Below are 17,823 nucleotides of genomic sequence, written 5' to 3'. Positions count from 1 at the left end.
AGTCCCAGATTTTCGACCCAATGAGAAGTAAAAATGAGCCCTTCTCATTGGCTGTAACAGTGCTAAAAATGTCTGAAAATCATTCCATTGCTGTAGAAAACCAAAGTTTTCCGCTGTGTTTTTTGGCACTATAGATTGGCCAAAAATTTTAAATTGCATGTATAAAAAACCATGCTGCTAATTCCATATTTTAAGCACCTAAATAAAAGTGGCCTGATTTTTCAGTGGTAATTATTTCAATGCAAACTATGGGTTCTCAGCATTTAGTTATACACTTACGCATTTAGAAACCTATATTCATACACCCGTGTTTGAAGATTTTGGTTCAGGACCTTTAATGCTGATTTCCATTTTACACGTGGCTACTAACCAAATTATTGTTGTCACTGCTGTTTTAAATGAAAATGTATACTTCCTTATTGAAACATTTACATTTATTTTCCCATTAATACTTTCTACAAGAAACCATTATATTCAAAATGATAAATGTTTTGTTTTTTCTTGTTTATTTTTTTAAATTCTTTACTCTTGTTTCTTCTGTATCTTTTCATTTTTGTTCATTTCCTTATTTCAACACTTGTGTGTTAATATTGATGTCAGAATATAAACTTTCTCAGAAAGTATATCAGAAACCATTTAAGGATTTCACTGCCCTCCCAAATTTTTTCTGTTTTTTTTAAGATTTGTTATGTTCTTTAAAAATCTCCGTGCTGCTGAATGAAAACACTACACAAATTGTTCTGTCTGATGATATCACACTTTAGATGCTAAATGTTTTTTTTGTTTGTTTGTTTGTTTTATTTTTGTTTGTTTTAGATCTGGAAATATTTTTATATTCAGCATTGTTTTGTTCCAGTTCCATGTGCAATTAAGATTTGTCAGGAAATGTAACTCTGTTTTTGTTCCTTATATTTTTTTTAATTTTTTTTTATTTTGCATTTGATGTGATTATGTGCCTTTAAAATGTTCTCCCTTCCATTCTGCCCTTGTATCTTTGCAGTCATTGTATACAGCAGATTCTAGAAAGTGTTAATCATTGTCACCTAAATGGCATAGTTCACAGAGACCTGAAGGTCAGTATCTGGTGCCCATAAATTGGATAAGAGTTTTTTTTTACTTTGAAAGGGCAGAGGGTGGGTTGGCTGAGATGTTCCCTTGCTTATCCTCCTCACCCTCAAAATGACTAATTGAATAAATAATGCATGAACCTCTTTCCAGTTTGCAAGTCTACAGGCCTAACATACATCATGGCAAAAGGGGAAGTAATTACTTTAAGATTGAAACCTGTAAGCTTCCAAGGTGTTGGATTTATCCCACCTAGTTGAACGTGGTTGGTATGATACTATATTTTGGAAGGAATTTCATTAATCATTCTGTATGCATCTGGAGTTGCACTTTGGCTGTGATGTATGTCAGCCTGCAGATTTAAACACCACTTCTGTTCTGAGACCATGGGTTGCAGTAGCAGAACAACTGGTCACACATTGCTCCATTAGAGTATGACGAACTCTCAGGCAAGAGATGATTGTCAACTAAATTAAAACATGAGAAGTTAATAATTTATCTAAAATACATTACTTATAGTAATTTTACCTTAATGGCTGCTATGATTTTTAATGCAACAGAGAGCTCTCAGGAAGTAAGGGAGGAAAAGGAACAAATGCCACTAAATATTTAACATAACTTTTTAAAAAATGATGTTATCAACACATTTTCAGTATCAGTACTTGTTGCATTTTTAAAATACAGTAATCTCCGAAATAGCATATCCCCATTAACAGGACTTCTCCATTAAATCAAGTGGAGTCCACGTTGACCTTCCTTCTTCCAAACGCCAAGTACAGATCAAAATGGGTTAAAATAAGGTAAAGCCTTCACCTGGCATGGTATTTCTGAGATAGTAGCTGCTCTGTGTGAGTGATGTGTGTACATTTCTGAAGGTTGTGTAAAAACATCTTCAGTTGTTTGCTAGTTTTGCACTTTAACCCAGTCTCGCTGAGGGTATACAGACAGTGAGTGTAAGCTTGGAACTAACACACGCCCCCTGGTGTTTGCATGCAGTCATTGCATTCAGCAGATCCTGGAGGCTGTGCTACACTGTCATCAGATGGGAGTAGTCCATCGGGACTTGAAGGTGAGTAATACAGTTGGAGCAGATCTCACCACACAGCTCCTACTTACTGTTCAGCTGCAGATGTGCATGTAAAGGCAGAAGAAATGAGCATGTCTTTTTGCATAAACTTGCTTGTAGACTTTACCGAACTGGAATAGCTAACCTAATTGAACAAATTGTTGCTGTTTAATAGAATTTCAATTTAAAAAGCAATTATGGTTACCAAACTTGTCCAGTGAAACTGTAAATATTTTCCTTTCCCTCCTCAGTGGCAAAAATAGGAGTGAACCTCTAAAATCCTCTCAACCTACTAAGGGATTGTCATTATCTATACATCTGTTAGTAACAGAGAAGAAAAGGAAAAAAGTTATTTTTCAAGTATTTGAGCACGTAATGTAATTACATAAACAGTATGCCACTCTGTCGTCCCAGAGCTGTCTGGGGTGGTAGGGGGGCAGCAGAGGTAACATGAATATGACTTTCAAACCATTTTTAGAAAGAGCTGCCTGAGAAGCATATTAATACATGCAGGCCACATGGCCTAGTGGTAAATGGCCATCCTGAGATCGCTGCTACCAAGGCCTACCCTTTTCTATTTCCTGTTGTGGCTGATGACTGTGCTACAGGCCACCTTTGTTTAAAGCTGGAATTGCTGCAGTTTTCTGACCAGAAAGTTCTTTAAGGTTAGAGTTCTTCCCAGAGTGGTGGTACTATTTAGAATAGAATTTTGGAAAAGAAGTTCCCTTTGCTAAGAGGAATATTACCCGTCTTAACTACATATATTTCCAAATGACTGGAGATAACTGCTACATCAAATTCCTCTCACATCTGGTGCAAGTTTGAGATGGAACTAAAGAGGTTGAAGTTTCTGCTCCTGGATGGCTCATAGATATGTCTATACTGCAGTTAAAAACCCATGGCTGGCTTATGCCATCTAACTCAGATTGACGGGGCTCGGGCTAAGAGGCTGTTTAATTGCAGTGTAGACACTTGGCTGGAGTCCAGGTTCTAGGACCCTACACGATGGGATGGTCCCAGAGCTCAGGCTATAGCCCAAGCCAAAATGTCTACCCTGCAATTAAACAGCCACACAGCCCAAGCCCTGCGAGCCTCAGTCAGTTCGTACAGGCCAGCCGCAAGTGTCTAGTTGCAATGTAGACATACTCTTAGAGACAAGCTAGATTGTCTGTCTATAAAAACACAGGTACTAACTTCTCATTCTTCATACAAAAGAAGAGAAAAACTAAACTCAGACAACACTCAGTCTCCAAGATCCTAGATGCAGTTAGTCTGTTTATATAGAAGGCTAATGGAAACTATCTGAATAATGGGTTCCCCTTGAAAAGGAAATAAAAAGGTGGCATCCTTATAGCCGAAGGCAGTTGTAGGTCTCACCCAATCCTTCATTTGAGTACACTCACTCTCTGTCTCTGTTTTCCCCGTACTGCCAACTGCCTTTCTCTTTGATCAAGGAATTTTATTATAAGGAGGTGGAATTTCCTTTCCAGATTGAGATTTTTCATCACCAATGATAGAACCGGGATCAAAATGTTGTCTTCCCTCTCCTCGTCTCTGACCCCCAGCAAAGAGCTGTATAGTTACTTTATTTTATTTATAGATTTCCTTAATGTTACACTAGATAAATCTAAGGAGTTGTAATGCAGGAAAACACGAATCAGAAAACCTAGGGGACGTGGTGGATTCCGAAAGCATAGTCAGCATCCTCCATTTTGCTCTTATGGAGCTCCATATTTCATATTTTGGACAACATTACAATGCCAAGTCTCTGTCCAGTCTACAAATCCTTCTCAGCAGCTGGATAACACATGTCTCAGTCAGCACCAGCTTTAAATGAAAGGATATGAAATTTGACCAGCTGCTTTAAAGATGCCCGTTCACACTGTATATACTGTACAATCCACTGTTAAAGAAACTGGTGTGTAGCTATATATACTGAGAGGATAAGGAATGGTTTGGTGTACCGTTCATATAAAGTGACATTTTCTTAGAGATGCATGAAAAAAGAATAATCCCTTATGTAACCCAACTGTGCTCTCTCCACCCCAGCCCACTTGTGGATTTTTTTTTATTTTGGCAAATCCTGAATGAATTGGAAGCAGTAGAGAGACTTTGTTCCTATCACCCATTAGTGCTTAATTTTGAAATAATTTCATTTTCAAGATGAAAACTTGAGGAAACTGAAAATCAGCCCCCTACTGCCCTCATGGAAGTGACACAGAGAAGGGAATATGTTCCAGGGCCATATTGAGTTTTCTACAACTCTCTCCACACAAGGATCTCGTGAAACTCCAGCAAGGAAGCCTGGAGAGGCTACTTAGAACTGTAGGAGGCCAGGCAACTAGGGGGGATGGTCTTGGCCTTGTGAGGGTTTGGAAGTATCTTTTCCTCAAACCCTATCCATATCCTGACAGCATACTTGCAAAATGTCCTTTCCCATTTGGTGTGAGAGGGATGATCTAGCTTCATTTTAGGGAAGTATATATATATATTTCTAGCTCTTTTTTAATGCAGTTGAGCAGCTAGAAATGAAGACGTGATCTGGCACTATATGACCACCAGGAAGTGCTCCATGGAACACTGTTTGGGAACCTTGGTGTATTGGAATGGATCTAGAACCCAATCCAGAAAAAACTGTCTCATAGGATTTTTAAAATTGCTGGTAAAAACACTTACTAATGGCTGTCTTCTTTCACATAGTTCACAGAACTCTTGCATGTAGAAATTTCAAGATCTAAGTTACATTGGCTCTGGCAATCAGCGGCCATGTTTCTTTTGAGAATCTAAGGTGATTAACAACCCCCACAGACTCCCATTGTGAAAAAAATATTCGAGATCAGGCTCCAGATATATTAAACCCCACACAAAACCTTTATGAATAAAGACATTTCCACACACAAGCCATAAACTCAGCTCTGTGTTAATTTATTTACAAGTAACTTTTAAAATCATCACTGCTTTTCTACATGCATGACTGCAGCCAGACTTTCTTCGTGCAGAGTGCAACTTTTTGATCCAGACTGATTTGTTAGTTTCATGGATGATACACAAGATTATGCTGTAAAATCTCCCAGTTCCTCTCCAGTTATGCATATATGACTTAGTCATTTGAAGTTCATGCATGATAAATATCTAGTGTGTTTCTTGTTATTCTGAACTGGCAGGTGCATGTTCTTTAAGGACATAGTCCCACACTATACTGCCTGGAAGGCTGTTGCTCTTATCATAGGAGTAAATGTGCTCCTTCTTTTTTTATTGAAACATACTTATTATCTTATGACAATGGTATTTGCTTACCGTACTTTAATCCCATTTAATAGGGAGATTACAGATTTCTAATTGTATAAAAAGGGGGGGGGGAAGAGTTATACCATTTCACAATGTGATCCCATTCAAAATAGGGTATGTGCTTCATGAATTAGGACTTGTGTGTCAACTGGTAGTGCATGAAATTTCACTGTGTTGGATTGTTGAAGATCACAAACAAATAGGACCATCAATTGCCTTAAGTTGTTTACTGCAAATTTCTCTCTGTTTGATTGAAAATCTCTAAGAATGTTAGCTATACATTGAAATAGGTATGAGGAAATAACAGACAATGTGACATTGTTTATATTAATATTTATAAAACATGTCAAAGTTAAAGAAACATTTAACATTATTTTTTAAATATTGGGGGTACTGTGATTTAAATAGATGGAAATAATTCAAGTGAAAAATAGATTACATTTTATTCTGGGAAACCTTAATCTTTATTTTAAATAAATGTATTGACTGAATCTCGTGTATGTCACAGTTTTTAACATAATAATTGGTAAGATTTAGCATATATGGGGCGAACGTTTAGATGACTTTCTCATATTTCTTTTGGAAGTTAACTGTTTCCATAACAAATGCCAGAGGGTGGGTGGTAACTCTGCTGAAGAGCTCCAGTTATATTATAGTTTTCATTATTACTAGACCAGTTTTCATATAATCCCCATCCCTTGTTTTCAGTGCTTAGTAATTGCTTAAAAATGACTAATTCCTTTAGGACTGAATTTCCATGTTTGGTCTCAACCCAACGTTGATTTTTTGCCGGGGATAGAGAGAAGATGAGAAGTCAAGGAAGTTTCATTCAACCATTTTTAAATTCAGTGAGGGTGAAAAAATACTTTTTGATTAAACCTTTTTAGATACAGCTACCGCAAAAATAGCAAGAAGGAAAAAGAAAAATACCTGTTGGTGTAAATAACATTCAATGAATAGGTAGTTCTTTGCTAGGTTTTTGGTTCATAAAAGTTGTGTGTGACAGGAAAATAATAAACTTCTGAACAAGATTTTAGAAGAACCTTGTTAGAAGCCATTGTTATTTATCATCATAATAATCACTGCAATGCCTAAAGGCCCTATTCACATTATGGTCCTTTTGTGCTAGGCACTGTACAGCCATATACTAAAAGACAGCCTCTCCCAAAAAGCTTACAGCCTTAGGCCCTGATCTCGCAAACATTATTAACCTTGAGCATGTGTATAGTCCAGCTGAAGCCAATGAAGGTGCTCACATGCTTAAAATAAAGCTCACATTGAAGACTTGGCAGCATTGGGGCCTCACTTTAAGACAAGATGTAATGATTTGGTGTACTGTTTTTAACATCCCTACACAAGAAATGCTTCAGGTAATTAGTGGGATACATTTGTAGAAGGGAGATAGTAATTAAAGCCAACATAGGGCATGTCCTCTCTTTTTTTTAAAGAAAATGTATTAATGTCAGGGCGAAAAAGAAAATGTCAGGGGAAGAATATTGGGTCCTACAGTTAGTGTCTCTGCTATATTTTTTCTGAATTCTACAATATTCTGCAAATTCTAACAAAACTTAACTTTGCTCTAGCAGCCTTATCTTTGCAAAGATTGATGTCCTGTATATTCTAAGGGGTGTGTTTAACAGCATACACAGACGCATTTTAAACTAAACACACTATTTGGAATGCTAACTTTTGCATTTCCTTAGCGTCTGTTTTAAATATGTAAAGTTAATGTTGCATTTGAATTCATATTAGAAACAAATCCAAGTACCTTACTTACAAAATACCTCATCAAAATACTTCAGCCATTCTTTTCCGGTTTCTTCTGAAACTCATAAGCATGCATTAATAGTGTTCTGTCTAAATGAATGATCATTTCCAATAGTAGTAGATATACCCATACAAAAAGACTCTCATATTCAGTGTACAGCAATTGTTCAAAACCATTTATTTGGTTAAAAATAGTCATTTCTTGCTGTTTCCTAGAATCTAACTTGTAATTGAAAAGTGATGACAAATAGCAACAACAATAACAGTAGCTATTATTACTATCCTTGCTGTTGCTATTTTTGGTAACACAGACCATGCGAGGCACTGTGCAAACACAGAAGGTACAGTTCCCATGCTGAAGAGATTGCACTATATAATCTATTTAATATCCATTCTCTAAATATATATATATATATATATATAAAAAAATCATGACTCTTACTGTTATTGCTGTATGACGCAAAGCACATTTATGATGTTGCAGCGAGTAATATACTGATCCTGCAAAAATTCTGCATGCAGATCAGACCCAACCTATATTTTCCCCAGCAACATTTTTGTAGGTAAATTGTGATTGCCAGCTTTGTGTCACAAAGGCAGATGCCAAACACAAAGTTTGATCACACAGATCCCCATAATCTCTTCAGTAGGTCTACACATCTCTTTTCGTCTTGCTATCATGCAGGATTGGGAAGGCCATTTGCAGGCCAGGTGGTCCTTTAGAATGAATGAAAGACATAGGTTTCTGTAATATTCAAGGGGAAATGCATGGTTTGTTTTCTTCACTCTATAAATAGTTTTGTACTTTTCAGTATTGCCAATCATTGAATACTGGACTGGAAAATGTAACTGTTGAAAAAAGTTACTTACGATGTGTTCTCATCTCATTTCCCCTCTCTCCCCCTTTCCTCTTTGCTCTCTCTCTGAATAAAGCCTGAGAATTTACTTTTAGCTAGCAAATCCAAGGGAGCAGCTGTAAAATTGGCAGACTTCGGATTGGCTATAGAAGTTCAAGGAGAACAACAGGCTTGGTTTGGTAAGTGAACCTTCTTCTATTTTTTGTTTCTTTAACCTCACATTTCTGCCCATCCTCCCAACCCTTCCTGTTCCCACCCTAATAATAATAATGGACAATCATACATAGTAGAGTTGAATATGTGGTGGTTGGCTGTTTTGTTTGTACTGTAATTCAGTTTCTACATCTTACTTCACTTTGGGCTTCTTCCTGCACAGTGTTGAGCATCCTGAATTCTTATTACCTCGGCAGAGTCTGGGGAGCTCAGCATCTTGCTAAAAACTCAGTAGGTAAAATTTTTAAAAGCACTTATGTGACATAGGAGCCTAAGTCCCATTTGCAGACATCACTTAGGGACTAAGAAACCTAAGTCCCATTGACTTTCAGTAGGAGGCACAAAGATATATCGAAGGGTGGAGTCAAATGCATCGATTATGACTTCAAAAAGAGAAATTTCTTACTTCAAATCATCTCCTAAATCCTTCCCCCCCCAACCCCCCCGAAGGAAGATATACACTGTCAAATTGTATCCTCTAGATCATGCAAGAAGGGGTCAGGCAGAGCTCTTTACACACATTCTGAGATCCACGGTAAGGGTAGTAGGTGGACACACAGTGTGCGAGGGGAGTAGGATCACTAGGGATGGGGGACATGCATTGTCCCCTTCATGCTTCAGAAAAGATAATACAGCCCCCAGATAACTAATCAATCAGTTCATCCAGGCCTGATTTAATGTAGAAAACATCTGCAGATTGCAAATTCATTATTGTCATTACCTGAAGGTCAAAATAAATAAAAGCGAGAAAAAGAGTTTATTCTCAGTTTTTAAAAAAATACTAAGGTATGTATGAATAAGGTGTTTTTAACTCAACATATGTCGAGCATAAACCAAAAATAATTAGGACTCCAAAGGAACAATATAGCACAAAATGGTTGTCGCAGATACCATTCACATGTACAGTAGCTGGAAAACTATGTTTAAAAATTAAGTAAAAAACCTGGAGTTTGCTGTCAGAGTAACAGAACAAAAGCAGTAGGTTAGCCATGCTGAGTGTCTGAAGAGTTGGGTACATATGTACACATTTGTGCATAACAGTGTCCTTATTAACTAGTCCAGTGTTTTAAATCCCACTCTGTTTTATAGTGGATTTCCAAAATCCAGAAGACACAGAGTTGCATTGGGGACCTAAATATCACCACTGCATATAACTGGTCAAGCCAGCACAACAGGACTTGATCAAAAATAATACAGAATGAAGTTGTGTATTAATGGCAAAAACAACTGGCAAATCAGGAAAAAAAAATAATCAGGGTGAGTTTTAATCCTGAGATCATAGAATCATAGAATATCAGGGTTGGAAGGGACCCCAGAAGGTCATCTAGTCCAACCCCCTGCTCAAAGCAGGACCAATTCCCAGTTAAATCATCCCAGCCAGGGCTTTGTCAAGCCTGACCTTAAAAACCTCTAAGGAAGGAGATTCTACCACCTCCCTAGGTAACGCATTCCAGTGTTTCACCACCCTCTTAGTGAAAAAGTTTTTCCTAATATCCAATCTAAACCTCCCCCACTGCAACTTGAGACCATTACTCCTCGTTCTGTCATCTGCTACCATTGAGAACAGTCTAGAGCCATCCTCTTTGGAACCCCCTTTCAGGTAGTTGAAAGCAACTATCAAATCCCCCCTCATTCTTCTCTTCTGCAGGCTAAACAATCCCAGCTCCCTCAGCCTCTCCTCATAACTCATGTGTTCCAGTCCCCTAATCATTTTTGTTGCCCTTCGCTGGACTCTCTCCAATTTATCCACATCCTTCTTGAAGTGTGGGGCCCAAAACTGGACACAGTACTCCAGATGAGGCCTCACCAATGTCGAATAGAGGGGAACGATCACGTCCCTCGATCTGCTCGCTATGCCCCTACTTATACATCCCAAAATGCCATTGGCCTTCTTGGCAACAAGGGCACACTGCTGACTCATATCCAGCTTCTCGTCCACTGTCACCCCTAGGTCCTTTTCTGCAGAACTGCTGCCTAGCCATTCGGTCCCTAGTCTGTAGCTGTGCATTGGGTTCTTCCGTCCTAAGTGCAGGACCCTGCACTTATCCTTATTGAACCTCATCAGATTCCTTTTGGCCCAATCTTCCAATTGGTCTAGGTCCTTCTGTATCCTATCCCTCCCCTCCAGCGTATCTACCACTCCTCCCAGTTTAGTATCATCCGCAAATTTGCTGAGAGTGCAATCCACACCATCCTCCAGATCATTTATGAAGATATTGAATAAAACCGGCCCCAGGACCGACCCTTGGGGCACTCCACTTGATACCGGCTGCCAACTAGACATGGAGCCATTGATCACTACCCGTTGAGCCCGACAATTTAGCCAGCTTTCTACCCACCTTATAGTGCATTCTTCCAGCCCATACTTCCTTAACTTGCTGACAAGAATACTATGGGAGACCGTGTCAAAAGCTTTGCTAAAGTCAAGAAACAATACATCCACTGCTTTCCCTTCATCCACAGAACCAGTAATCTCATCATAAAAGGCGATTAGATTAGTCAGGCATGACCTTCCCTTGGTGAATCCATGCTGGCTGTTCCTGATCACTTTCCTCTCATGCAAGTGCTTCAGGATTGATTCTTTGAGGACCTGCTCCATGATTTTTCCAGGGACTGAGGTGAGGCTGACTGGCCTGTAGTTCCCAGGATCTTCCTTCTTCCCTTTTTTAAAGATTGGCACTACATTAGCCTTTTTCCAGTCATCCGGGACTTCCCCGGTTCGCCACGAGTTTTCAAAGATAATGTCATAATAAAGATAATAATTTCAAAGATATTTTAAATGGTATTTCAGTAATAGGGTGAATTCAGAAGAGTGCCCAGGATTTTGCTGTTCCTGTGGGTCTCTATAAAAATAAATTCTGCACTTGATCCTATGCAGCTGTGATGCATTTAAAGTAAATGTTTTGGGCTACAAGTAATTCAGCGGGGGCTGACGCAAAAAACTTTTAAGAAGGGTATAATGTAAGAAATTCTGTACATTGCTGCGTAGGTTAGTGAAAAATGAACATTATTATATAATTTAAAAATGGAACCAAAGTGGTAAGTGTCCAAGGCCTCTGGTGCCAAGGCAGTAAGAATAGCATAGGCCCAGTATTACCCTTTAATCAAACAACACTGTGGTGCTGTTGAAATTAGGGAAGGACAAAGTGGTTCTGAATTACAAAAAGAACCAATTCAAACCTTCATCCAGCTGTTAAAAACTTCCCCATCTTGGTAAAGGAAGTGTGGGGGAGTTGTAGGGAAGAGAGTGTGAATGGATTTGTTTTCAAATATCTTTGGTATGGATTCAGCTGTTAGCAGTGGAATGAGGAAAGCAGCATGTTGTAACAAAGCAATTTTTATTTGTTTTTCTATTTGGAGATGAAGGGTTCTGTGCCTGTTTTGTAATTTTTTTTCCCCATCCCTTTCTAATAATGTTTTAAATCCCCTCTTTTTCCACCTACAAAGCCCTTGCGTAGTATATAATTTGGGCTTAATTTTCCATTGACTTTCATGGAGTTACTTTTGACTTACACCGCTATGAGTTCAGAGTTAGGCCCTAGTCTGCTACTTTATACTGGTAAAAGTCCAAAGCCCATGATGCAAGGAGTGTTTGTTCAGGTTTTTGCAAGGAACATGCATGGATCATGCCTGATTAAATGCAGTGTTGAATATTTGTGCATGATGTATGAGCCTTTGAAGAAGCAACTCCTTCTGATGCATGTCAAGTGCCATTCTTCCTATAGGGTATGTCTACGCTGCAATCGAAAGTGGGGGGACTGATTACAGCTCAGATAAGCATACCCATGCCAGCTTTAATTTAGTGAACATGACTAAAAATAGCAGTGAAGTTGCAGCAGCATATGTCTCAGTGTGGGCTAGCAATGCAAGTAGGTACCCAAGGTTCTGGGCAGGCTTGTACAGCCCATGCTGAAGCCTGTGCTGTTGTAACGTCACTGCATTTTAGCCATGCTAGGTTGATTAAAGCTAGCACGGGTGCGTCTATCTAAGCTACGGTCACATCTTTGGTTTTACTGTAGATCTACCCATAGCTAGCCCTACAATGAAGAACTTGAACTTGCAGGGCTCTGCATAGTAATAATATGTTGAACTTTCTCTCTCTCCCAATTTCCAGTGGAACTTTTGTTATCTGGTGGATTTTCCAGCACTTAGTGACTCACAAATACTACTTATAGCTCTGAACCCATCAGGATCTTTTTCTGTGTATTGTGAGGGACAAATTCTCTCCTGGCAGAGTTGCACTGAAGTCAGTAGATTTATGCCAGCAGAGAATATGGTCCAGAATATATTATTTCCTGTTTGGAGAATGCAAGATATTTTCCTGTTTTGCACATTTGTTAATCAAATAAGCTTCATTTCTGTGTAGCTGTTTGTAAAAAGCTTGGCAACGTTTTCCCAAAACACCCCACCCAGTTAGCAGGTGTTTAATCTACTGGAAACCCATCAAGTGGGCTCTGCTGACTCACTGAAGCAGGTGACTCATTACCCCACATTAAAGTCCATGGAAAGATCCTGTTAACTCATTGGGAGCTGGATTGAGCCCTAGTTGCACCTTGTCTTAAATTTAGGGTTACCATATTTCAGGTTCCCCAAAAGAGGACACTGCTGTGGAGGGAGGGGAAGGGGGCACAGTGGGGGGGGGCGGGGAGGATGCTGGAAAGATTACCAGCTGAGGCTCTAGGCACATAGACACTATTCAGTTAAATGGTCTTAACTGGTCTTTGTAGGCTCAATTGCATCATTTTTCAATTATAGATAGATTAAAATATTCTAGCCAAGTTTGCATAATACAGTAACAGTCACCAAATCAATATTCTGGTCATTCAGGCAGTCTTATAGGCAATAGTACTTCATGGCCATTGGCGAACAGGACAGTTTCCATTAAAACTGTGTTTTAGAAAAAGTCTGAGATTATTCATCTGTCAGTGTACCAGCATTCATTCATTCTAGTCATCAATTACTTTCATTTTTACATAATGCTTGGCATGTTTTGGTGTCTTCCATGCCTCCATTTTGTGTTTCTCCTAAGAGGAAAACAACATTGTCTAGTATTTAAAGAATGAGGAGGAACTTGTAAATTCCATGAACCAAATTCACTACAGAGTTTGGACCAGCTTTTACCTGGAACATCCACAGGGGACCCAGGTGTGGTAGTAGAAAACTCCCACAATGTCACTTATATCAGAGGTGGCCTGTAAAGAGCTGGCACAATCTGAAAAATGAATGGCAGTGTTTGGAAAGAGGCTGCAGCCTGATTTGATTTCTACTATGAGCAACTGGCACTATGATGCTCCGGTGGGAGCAAAAACTTCTACTCCCCTCAGCTCAATTTCCAAAGGAGGGCAGTGAGAGTACCACAACCTGGCATTAACTGGGATGAATCCCCAGTTTGGGAGAAAGGGTTTGGATAACATTTTGTAATATACACTGGTCTACACTAGTTTTCTAATTCTGGCCCTACTTATTGCTTATACATTGAGAAAACTTTCCATGGGATCCAGCTGCATTTTATTCATGGAGTATTTTCACTTTTTTAATATGAACATGAGACTGTAGCTTTACTCTTACTGTATTCTGTTTGGACAATAAGTGCACTTGATACCACCGAAGTATAAAATATGTGATAACATTCGTAACAAATTTACGTGGATGTCAGTCTGACAATCCACAGAATGGATAGATGGCTGAATTAAAGGATCCACAGGAGATGATTTGTGATTCCTAGATGAGCTCTACTGACATAATTTCTATAGTTTAGGGCTTATCTTATGCTAACTCTGATCAGTCTAATAACAAACAACCAGCAAAAATGTTCATATGATCAGGTACACCTTCTTTTTCCTCTCTGTAAGACACTCACGGGCTAAGTACGTCACTTAGGGCAGGTCTTCACTACCTGCCGGATTGGCGGGTAGTGATCGATCTGTCGGGGATCGATTTATCAAGTCTTGTCTAGACACGATAAATGGATCCCCGAACACGCTCCCCATCAGCTCCGGAACTCCAGCTCACGAGAGGCGGAAGCGGAGTTGACGGGGGAGCGGCAGCTGTCAACTCGCCGCCATCCTCACAGCCAGGTAAGTCGACCTAAGATACGCCGACTTCAGCTACGCTATTTGTGTAGCTGAAGTTGCGTATCTTAGGTCGACATCTCCCTCCCTCCCCCCCAGCGTAGACCAGGGCTTAGGCGCTGACCTGGATAAAATAGAAAAGATACTGCATTTACTGGGAGATGGACAGGAAGATATAGTAGAATTTTCCCCTCTGTAACTTTTATGACTCTGTGACACCAAATAAATGCACTGCTTGTCATTGCTGGAGGCCTACAATAGATTTACTGTAGTACATAAATCATGAGAGTGTCTGCACTGAATCTTTATGTGAAATCTCCCACTCTTGCTCTTTCATCAGTGTAGCTCCACCAGTAGTAACAACAATTGGATTGCAGATGTAGGCAGATGTCCAATGTTATTTTTACTGTCATACCTCTACACTGGACATGGTGGTGTCCTGTCTACACCAACACTCCCATTGTCACTACTACCTGATGAGCTGAGCTAAAGGTGTCCCAAAGGTAGGAGATTTTAAAACTAAATAGCTAATATAGACACAGTCTGCAGAAGAGGGTGTTATTTAAGAAATTCTTTGTTATACTGTATATTCAGTTATGGAGAACACAACTGTTCTCATGACTGACTGGCTAACTCTCTCATCATGCTTTCTGACAGGTTTTGCTGGTACACCAGGATATCTTTCACCAGAAGTGCTACGAAAAGATCCTTATGGGAAGCCAGTGGACATGTGGGCATGTGGTAAGAAACAATTTTGAAGAATTGTATTTAGCCCACTACATTATGATCTGTCCGTTAGGAGCCTCTGTTTCATGTATTTCAGAGTTAATTTTAAATGTTTCCTTATCTCATATTTACCTTTTCAGTAGTTGTTTATTTGAATAGTAGTTATTATTTGAATGTTACAGTTAAGCAAATGTGCTGTCAGAGCACTCTTGACCCTGTCTACACTACAGGTGTAACAGTGTCCTAGAACCTAGCAACAACACAATTTTTCCTTAACATGGTTACAAACATGGTTCCAGTTTGTGTTATAGACTGGGCCTTAATTATATTTCATTACCCGGCTAAATACCAATCTCTCTCCATTGCTTTAGCTGCCCAGTTAAAATGTTTGAATTGCCCTGAAATCATATTTGTAACCAGGTTAAGGGACAACCATTTTGTAATCTGGTTCTTTAACAGGTACTATTTGTAGCATAGACAGATTGATTAGGCCATATCTGTGAATGCACTTGCGTCTTGTAGTTATCCCAAAACCACGGCCGAATAAATGACAAATCAGATAGGCTTGTCTATGGTAGACTCTTTTCTTAAAATTTTCCATCATCTTTACCATCAGTACACTAATGAGAGCACTTACATTAGCAGGCTGGTTTTAATCTCTGTGCTGTCTAAGACTGTTCCGAGTAGGACTAGAGGAGATATCCCTGTCTGTCTCTAGAGCTAACTAGACATTTCCAATGTGCCCATCCCCATAGTATCTAGGCACCATTTCCAGGCACGTAGTCTTCACCTGCACTCCCCATAATTTCTTCCAGGATGTCATCATGTGAACTCTACAGCTGCCTCAGAGCATTGTCAGGATGTTTATTTTCCAACATGTGGAAGATTTCTATTCAGCTGTACTACCAAATAAGTCATTTGCCTTATTTGTTTGTTCCTGTTTTGTGCAGCCTTGAGGCATGATTCAGTTCATGTTCACTGTGGCTAGTTTACATGAATGGCTTAATTAGTGCTACTTTGGACTTCCTCCAGGTGTCATTCTCTATATTCTCCTTGTGGGATACCCTCCTTTCTGGGATGAAGACCAGCACAGACTCTATCAGCAGATCAAGGCTGGTGCTTATGACGTATGTATTATGAGCTACTCTTATAATTGTTTTTAATTCGAGCTTTCAGTATGAGTTTGCTAGACTAAGAAGGGAGTGAAAACTAAGGAGGAATTAGTTCCTAAATATTTCTGTTCTTATCAGCATTTTTATGATCCACTCTCTTTATATGAGTAAACATCTCTTTGGCCTGTACAATATATAATATATACCATTATGCAGTATATTTCTATCTGCCTGTTTAAACAGTACCTATATTTCTACTACTGTGTACCTTTGCCCACAATCCTACAACTGTTGCTTTTTAGGGATGGTATTGAGAGAGCACAAGGTTTTTCTTTCTGTTGGTTATTGTTACTGATTTTACATTTCAGTTAGATTAGTTACAGAGTATCACAGCTGTGATCTCAGTTGATTCACTTATAAGTTTGCATATGTGTGTCTGGCTGGGACAAATGTGTGCAAAAGGAGCCTTACAAATACGAATACCTCCTACAGTATGTTTTTTATCAAATTCCTTTACTGCTCAAAGTCTGAGTCTGGTAGTTACATTAGTCTAAAATCCTTTATGAATGATGGTTACTTTTGCTTTGTTCAGATCTTCAGTAGTATTTCTAAATTGACAAAACTTTAAATTCTTCAATGTACCACTGGTACCAACCTAAATAACTTTTTCCTGTGCATTATCTTTCATAAAGTTGTAGCCTGGCTAAATAGGCATAACAGTAGCGTTATAGAGCCCAGTTCTGCAAACACTTATGTGGGAATAGTCCCATTGACTGTCAGTGCCCAGCAGTGAACGTTGGAAGGATTAGAGTAGTAGTTCAGAAGTGTTATAGATTTTATAGTATAGTACATTTATTTTAGACACAGTGAAATTGGAGTCTATTGGTGCTCAACTGATAAGCAATTTAAAGACTGAATGACTCAAAAAATTGTAAGGCATACAGAGCTTTCTATCTTTTAAGCCATTCATGTAAGCCTTGTAGTGGAAATGAGTTTATGGTCTCAGTCTTGTTCTTAGTGGTCAAGCGCCCATATTGCAAAACATACCATTCCAGTTGGCACTGCAGTCACAGCTGAGAAGGCAGTGATTAAATACATATGGAGACTGGACTGATCTTCCATAGAGGTGGTCCCTGCAGAAGAAGGTAGCACTCTCACTCTCCCTAGGTACCTGTTCTCTGGATCAGCAGTGACTCGAGCGCTATTAGATTCATAGACTTTAAGGTCGGAAGGGACCATCATGATCATCTAGTCTGACCTCCTGCACATTGCAGGCCAAAGAACCTCAACCACCCACTTCTGCAGTAGACCCCTAACCTCTGGTTGAGTTACTGAAGTCCTCAAATCATGTTTTAAAGACTTCAAGTTATAGAGAATCCACCATTTATACTAGTTTAAAACTACAAGCAACCCGTGCCCCATTCTCAATTTCCACAAGCTCTAAATTCATTAATTTATAAAGTGAAAAACACAAGTTGCTTATGGCTGTGTTTCAGGAAAGCACTTGAGCACACACTTAAGTCCCATTCCAATGGGACTTAAGCACAAGCTTAAATGTTTTGCTGATCAGGGATGGGCTTAAGTACCTGATAAAGTGGTTTCATAAATCAGAGTTTAAACATTAAGATGTCATATACACTGTTTAACATTCAAGAAGA

At 39.1% G+C, this 17,823-nt stretch overlaps 1 protein-coding gene across 17 annotated transcripts in view; it reads left to right on the top strand.

Moving 5' to 3' along the window:
* CAMK2D (calcium/calmodulin dependent protein kinase II delta) overlaps positions 1–17,823 on the top strand; it is a 271,589-nt gene that overhangs the window by 190,306 nt on the left and 63,460 nt on the right. For 9 of the 17 annotated variants that reach the window (XM_073340957.2, XM_073340966.2, XM_073340952.2 and 6 more), the window contains exons 6-9: positions 1,001–1,073; positions 8,120–8,222; positions 14,985–15,068; positions 16,086–16,180. In XM_073340957.2, coding sequence (XP_073197058.1) covers positions 1,001–1,073; positions 8,120–8,222; positions 14,985–15,068; positions 16,086–16,180 — 355 coding nt within the window. Of the gene's footprint in view, positions 1–1,000; positions 1,074–2,061; positions 2,135–8,119; positions 8,223–14,984; positions 15,069–16,085; positions 16,181–17,823 lie in introns of those variants that run through there. The other 8 variants (XM_073340953.2, XM_073340965.2, XM_073340950.2 and 5 more) reach the window with 2 other exon arrangements.

This window comes from Lepidochelys kempii, chromosome 4, assembly GCF_965140285.1.
Source record: "Lepidochelys kempii isolate rLepKem1 chromosome 4, rLepKem1.hap1, whole genome shotgun sequence".
Classification (NCBI taxonomy): domain Eukaryota; kingdom Metazoa; phylum Chordata; order Testudines; family Cheloniidae; genus Lepidochelys; species Lepidochelys kempii.
Note: the sequence above shows the minus strand (reverse complement) of the source record. Positions and strands in the feature narration are given on the sequence as shown.